The 6,539-nt window shown below is 36.9% G+C and overlaps 1 protein-coding gene across 2 annotated transcripts; it reads left to right on the top strand.

The window, feature by feature from the left end:
• Positions 1 to 2,797: 2,797 nt before the first annotated feature.
• His2Av (Histone H2A variant) lies at positions 2,798 to 4,791 on the top strand. Of its 2 annotated transcripts, none has more exons than XM_028307356.1 (5): positions 2,798 to 2,928; positions 3,072 to 3,149; positions 3,342 to 3,455; positions 3,952 to 4,147; positions 4,257 to 4,791. In XM_028307356.1, the coding sequence occupies exons 1-4, from the start codon at positions 2,926 to 2,928 to the stop codon at positions 4,144 to 4,146; spliced, it is 390 nt and encodes a 129-aa protein (XP_028163157.1). In that variant the 5' UTR covers positions 2,798 to 2,925; the 3' UTR covers position 4,147; positions 4,257 to 4,791. The 2 variants fall into 2 exon arrangements, with proteins under 2 accessions (XP_028163157.1, XP_028163156.1); XM_028307355.1 differs by having other exon boundaries at positions 2,801 to 2,928; positions 3,952 to 4,151.
• The last annotated feature ends 1,748 nt before the right edge of the window (positions 4,792 to 6,539 follow it).

Here is a 6,539-nt window from a genome sequence, read left to right as displayed (position 1 = left end):
ACTCTTTTACATAATACTTTATAGGATTCAAGGTCGCATCTGTTTTTATAAATTTTGTATTTATGTTGATACTTGCGCTTTTCTTTAATGGCTTTAATTAGTGATGGGGAGTACCATTTAGGGTTTGAGTTGCTATAGACCAACTTGTGAGGGATATATTTATCCCGTAGGGCATTTAGAATCGAGTAAAAAGAACTAACTGCACTCTCAAGCGACACATCCAGAAACTTACCAGACCAATCAATGCCAGATATTTCCTCATTCATGGAATCATAATCAGCTTTATCATACCTGTAGCGTATTGATGGCGATGTCTTAAGAGGGTCATAGGCTGAAAAACATAAAGAAACCGTCAAGGCGCTGTGGTGGGGATCTATAGGTACCAAGGGGTCGTCACATTCACTAACTATTACTTCTTCATTCGACAATACTAAGTCTAGAATTCTTCCGTACGAATTAATAATACCATTATATTGTCGGAGGTGACACGTATTGAGTTCGTCGATTAATAGTTGTTCATCCGGAGTACGATAGTTGTTAGGGGAAAAAGAACCCATGGCATCGGGGAGCCAAGCTATACCACTAAGATTAAAATCACCAATAATAAGAAAAGTGTCGAACGGGTGAGCTAAAATAATGTCACTTAATTTAGTTAAAAAATTAGATAGTTGCAGAGAGAAGGTGTTGCCACGGTTTTGATTACACAAATATAATACACATAGGTGAATTCTATTAACTTTTTTGGTATTTTTACATTTAACCGTTAATGTTATCCACAAATCCTCAGCGGAGGACTGGAATTGCTGTTGTGTAACAACAGATAACTCTTTACGCGTTGCCACCAACACACCACCGCCGCGACCCTGTCCCGTAAGGGCATAGTCCCGGTCCCGCCTCCAGACCACATACCTACTGTCGAATAACTCCGTGTCAGATACACTATGCACTAACCAGGTCTCAGTAAGAACGACTACGTCATACGATTGTAAAAGTAGGTTACGCGGACTTTTTTGTAGAACTTTTAAAGGGGAAAATCCTATCATACATAATTTATGCGAAACTTTAACCGTTTACGCAGCGTCAGCTCTCAAAAGGAAAAAAATCACTGATTTGAAACATTCTTCATTGGTGCTCCGCTCCTAGTGGTCTTAGCGTGATGATATATAGCCTAAAGCCTTCAGGGATTAACGGACTATCCAACACAAAAAGAATTTTTCAAATTGGTCCAGTAGTTCCTGAGATTAGCGCGTTCAACCAAATAAACAAACTGTGATTAATAAATTGCGCCACTACAAACCGTACCAACAGATGGCGCTGTTACGATCTTACTATGGCAAACTCCACCGCGCATACAATCCTGCATCGCGGTGACGAAGTTTTTTACCCTGCCCAGTATATATAGACAAACCAAGATTGTGTAAATTAATTGCTCTAACTCCTTATGGTGGTTGAGCGTCATGTTACACAACTTCAGCTTTATAATATTAGTATAGATGTTGTAAGATGATTGAAGCAGATTAGTCCAAATTTTGTTTTTTCATTTCATACCTATATTTTTAAATAAAAATATTAATATTGATATTTATATTTTCAAAAATGTCGATACAATATGATAATTTATCCATTTCATCATCCCTATGTTGCAGTACGAGCTGGAGGACCGCTGCGACGAGTTCACCGAGGACTCTGCATAGCTCCGCCGACGTTATCCACCTGAGGCGATAACTTAAATAAGTGCCCACTGCCACTTTTATAAATTAATACTTACCTTAGTTGTATGCTGTGAGCTGTTTAAAAAAGATTATACTACATACTCATTACGAATGAACGTAGCATTATTTAATTCTTCTGTAACATTGAATGTAATAAATCGATAAACTTGTACATAGCACCACTGTGATGACGCTACCAAATATTGAACCTGTAGTGTAGTGATGACTATTTGTGAGTTTCAATAAAATATTTTTATCTAAGTAACTTGAAGTTTTTATTATAAAAAAAAACATTACAAGGCAAACTGCGCACTGCCTATTTTCATTACATAGAAATAACTATTGATATTGGTGAATAAATTTATCGAATCGGTCCAGTACTTTTTTTTCCTCCTTTTGCCCACTTAACGTTTCGCAAATTAATGATACGTTTACCAATATTTATTGTGCACCTATCGCAAACGAATTTATAATCAGTAGTGCCTTTTTCCTTTGATGCGGATTTCGGCACGCGTGCGAATTTAATCTGCGTGCGTGTAAAACACGCTGCATGTCATTGCTGAATGCACGCAACAACAGGAAAAAGAAGACTGAAAGATTTTGTATTATTGTGTACAAGACAGAAAAAATGCACACACCTACTTGTAATGTAATCTTTGTTGTAAAGGCTTGATAGGTTCTTGGAAGAGGGTATTGTATTTTGTATCTAACGAAATATTTAAATCACTTATATCCTAGCTAGATGCAAATTACCATTTTTCCCAATGAAACGATGAGTAACCCATCCAAATTAACCAAAAGCCAATTTTAAACGCAGTCGATTAAAAAGGCGTTGGAAGTTAGGTATTACAGGAATTTATCATAAGACTTCTCCAAGCTCGATTAAACTCGAAACCCTGTTTAAAAGTATTGGAACAAAACGCGTTTTTTGTACTGTAGAAACAAAACGCCGCTTAACCGTAGACAAAAATGTTTAGTTCATTGTAGCGCCGCAATTGGCTTGGCAGCACTATGCTAGCCCGCCATTTTGATCGATTCTGATTGGTCATTATTCAGTAAAGTAGATGTGAACGTCATTTCCGGTCGCTTGCAGTTGGCTATCTTGTGCGTCTCGACGGCGCTGCTATCTATATTGTCTAGGCTGATTTGGCTTGGCGCCTTTCCTGTGTTGGTGGGTTCAGTGTAGTAGTGATTGTGAGTTACACGTTTCAAAATGGTGAGTTTTACAAGATTTTGTGAAAAATAGTGAATTTTGTGGTGATGTTTTTGTGTATTTCGGTGGATAACGATGTGATCAACAACCTGGCCAAGTTTCAGCTCTGTACGATTAAAATTAATAGTTTTTTTCGTTAATTTTAGGCTGGTGGTAAAGCGGGTAAAGATTCTGGCAAAGCCAAGGCGAAAGCTGTGTCGAGATCAGCAAGAGCAGGCCTACAGGTATTGTTAAACGTTATTTTTATTTAATTTAGGAATTTTAAAATTACTAATTGATTCTCAAATGATATGATAAAATATTTCACAAAATTGAATATTACGCATGACCTCTTTAGTATGGCGGCGGCGGCAGCCAACTCTGTCTAGTGAAATAAATCAATAATTTTCATCTAAGTTTCCTATTTCCAATTTTAGTTCCCTGTGGGAAGAATTCACAGACATCTAAAAAACAGAACGACGAGTCATGGACGCGTTGGAGCAACGGCGGCTGTATATTCTGCAGCTATTCTGGAATATCTTACAGCCGAGGTAAGCTACGCGACGCTCCGTCAATATGGCGGCGTCAACTACTGTCTAAGCTTGCAAGCCGTGCCCATAATTACGATAGTAACGAATGATTCTTTGAATTTAGCTACATAAGAATGTTATAATTTTATTTTTGTAAGTTCTGTGTACTTTTTAGTCGTCCTTGGTCGATAGTGCAACTTGCACTAGTTATTTATTTACATTATTTCATTTTGGCGGGAAATTAGATAACAAAGATACGTTTGCTTGCCAATGCGATATTAAATTCATCATACATTATTAAAAATGTATTTGTTATTTGGATTCACTTACACCGTTTAATTCCTAAAAGTTTATTTATTATGTCACCATAATCTTGAAACCTGATGAGAATAGAATAGCTTTTTTTAGGTTTCTTCACTATGTTCAGGTTGATTTAGTAGAAATGCCAAAATACACAGTGCTGTACATAATTTGAAACCATATTCACATACCATTATTTTATTATAACTGTTAACAGGTGTTGGAGTTGGCAGGAAATGCTTCTAAGGATCTCAAAGTGAAGCGTATCACCCCTCGGCATTTACAGCTGGCTATCAGAGGAGATGAGGAGTTAGACAGTCTCATCAAAGCAACCATCGCTGGTGGTGGTGTCATCCCTCATATTCACAAATCTCTCATCGGAAAGAAAGGCGGTCCAGGAGCACCAGTTTAATGTAGGTTTGTATCTTTGCTTGTTATTCTGTATTTGTTACAAAGCTTAATTTAATCTCTATCAACATAATATTTATTTAATATCACCATTAATTTCTGTTTTGTCGACAGGTTCATTGAAGACTATTCGTATTGCATTTTATTCCGGACTCAATATCAGCATTGTAAAACTCATCACCCAATCAGTAAACATAGTTTTCTAATAGTGATGTAATAAAGCAATGGAGTGACTTGGAGAAGTGATTGTCCGGACTTGTAGCTCATAAGCATTAGTTATATTGTAGCATTAAGGAGATTTATGATTGTATTAGAATTAAGTTTTAATTCTTTAGTTTGTTTATGGGACATTTTTATTTGCTGAGAATGTTTGTATTATGCTGTTAAAATTGTCTTGCTGCCAGCTTCATTTGGACTATGTTTGCTCTGACTATAGAAGCTGGTGCAATATAATTTTTGACTTATTTGTAAGCTCTAAGCTGTTGTAATAGTTTCTGCAGCATTTTTGTATTCTTTTTGACAAAATTGTAATAACAATGGTGAAATACAAAATGAGTATGTTGTTCAAAATTGTAATTTGGTATGATTGAACTGTTACAAGTTGTAAGAAATGTATTTTGATCTTTAAAATATAATGAGGAAGAATGTAGTTTCGCTTTTTATTTATCAATTCACAAAATAAACCCGCAAAGTCGGATCGGACTCGCGCATCGTGGGTTCCGTACAAAACTTGCAGGTATTTGTAAATTGTGTTAGATGGGTAGATGATATACACTGGGAAGAAAAATAATGTAAACAATAAAATTATTGTCCTACCCACCATAATCCATAAGCATCTAAAAACATTTTGATTTATCAAAATATACATATTTATAGTGTATGGAATTTTATAATGGATGGAAAGTAGGTGGTACTTATCTGTAGATAAAAAACATTTCTATTTTTTTTTAATAGAATGAATGTTTCAGAGATTTTCTAAAATGAAAACACCATACAATTTTCTGTAAATAATTAAATACATATATTATGGTTTTCTTTTCATTTGATTTATCAATCTTAAATTTTATCGATGCAATAAAATAATTAAGGCCCGTCGCCCACGTACTGCTACTTTTTGTAGAGATGTCGCGCAGCATCGATACTAAAAACGCGCGTTAGTGGCATTATTTTCCAGTTTTGCAACGTGCTACAGCACAGCATCGCAAGTGTATCGATCTTAGAGAGATAGATATTACGTATCGATGCAAACGCGCGACCGTGTCGGCATCGGGTTCGTTTGGTCAGTTACTGAATCTGAGTAAATATATTCTTTGGCATGCAGTGTCGCCTTCGCCTTTGTATATTTTGCATTAGATTGAATAGTGTTTATACATGTGCCATCGTGGGCACACAATAGCGACCGCATTCAAAGAGTCGCCGGTAAATATATTTAAACGCAGTTTTAAAGGTTTTTTTCAATCGTTTCCCCTCATAAACTCGTACCACAGTATGCTTAAACTGTTTAAACAATGCACAATGAGGATCATTTCGATTTTTAGCTGTGAAAGCAGATTTATAGGGCTAAGAAATCCTTAATACACAGTGCAAAAATTTTTGTTCTACGACAAAAATTGACGAAGTTATGTCCAAATTACTAAAAAAGTTCACTGACCGCCCGGCGCGGGGACGGTGACGTCATTATATCCGATCCGAACGCTGCCGGCGTACTGCGTGGATAGAAAATATTTTTTTCAAGCCAAATTATCAGTTTTAGAGAAAAACTTGTGATGACATTTATTCATCAGAATAAAGTAAGCTATCGATAGGTAATTTTTAAAAATGGAAATTGTGAAAAATAACCCAAAAAATCCATACGCTCATACGATTCAATGGCACGCAGAGACGCGATTGGGGTCTCCGCGGTGGTATATTTGGCGATTTATTCAAATAAAGTGTACATAAGTGTTGTTAGAGTCATATCTTCTTCCAAGTAAAATATAAAAATGTATAAGTATTAATTTATTTACTTCTAACAATAAGGTATAACTTCTAACAATAAGACATTGCTATGAAAATCATTTCGATGTACACTTAATAATACCTACCTGTTATTTAGTTTTTCTGAGTTAAACCTACGCACCTACCTATCTATTCGCCGTTCCCATGGGCGGGCCAGCTGCTGCAGGAAAGGACAGCCGCTCCGTGCTGGAAATCTATTTAATCTTAGCCTAGAAGCTGGGTATGACTACCCCGCCCCTCTCCTCTCCCCAGGTCATAAGCTGGGCATGACTTCCCCCTCGGCCAGAAGTTGGGTATGATTTACCCCCCCCCCCCCTCCCGGCCCGAAACTGGGTATGACTTGACCCCTCCCCCTCCCCCCAGGCCAGAAGCTAGGTAAGGCTTGCCCCTACCCCCAGG

This window comes from Ostrinia furnacalis, unplaced genomic scaffold (genome assembly GCF_004193835.3).
Source record: "Ostrinia furnacalis isolate ACB-3 unplaced genomic scaffold, ASM419383v2 OfSCF2162, whole genome shotgun sequence".
Classification (NCBI taxonomy): domain Eukaryota; kingdom Metazoa; phylum Arthropoda; class Insecta; order Lepidoptera; family Crambidae; genus Ostrinia; species Ostrinia furnacalis.
This window is presented reverse-complemented; position numbering and strand designations above follow the sequence as displayed.

Excerpts from the sequence above, each read along its gene's own strand:
- His2Av (XM_028307356.1), top strand. Across the intron at positions 3,150-3,341 it reads CAGCAAGAGCAGGCCTACAG|TTCCCTGTGGGAAGAATTCA; the intron begins GTATTGTTAAAC and ends TTCCAATTTTAG. Across the intron at positions 3,456-3,951 it reads TGGAATATCTTACAGCCGAG|GTGTTGGAGTTGGCAGGAAA; the intron begins GTAAGCTACGCG and ends AACTGTTAACAG.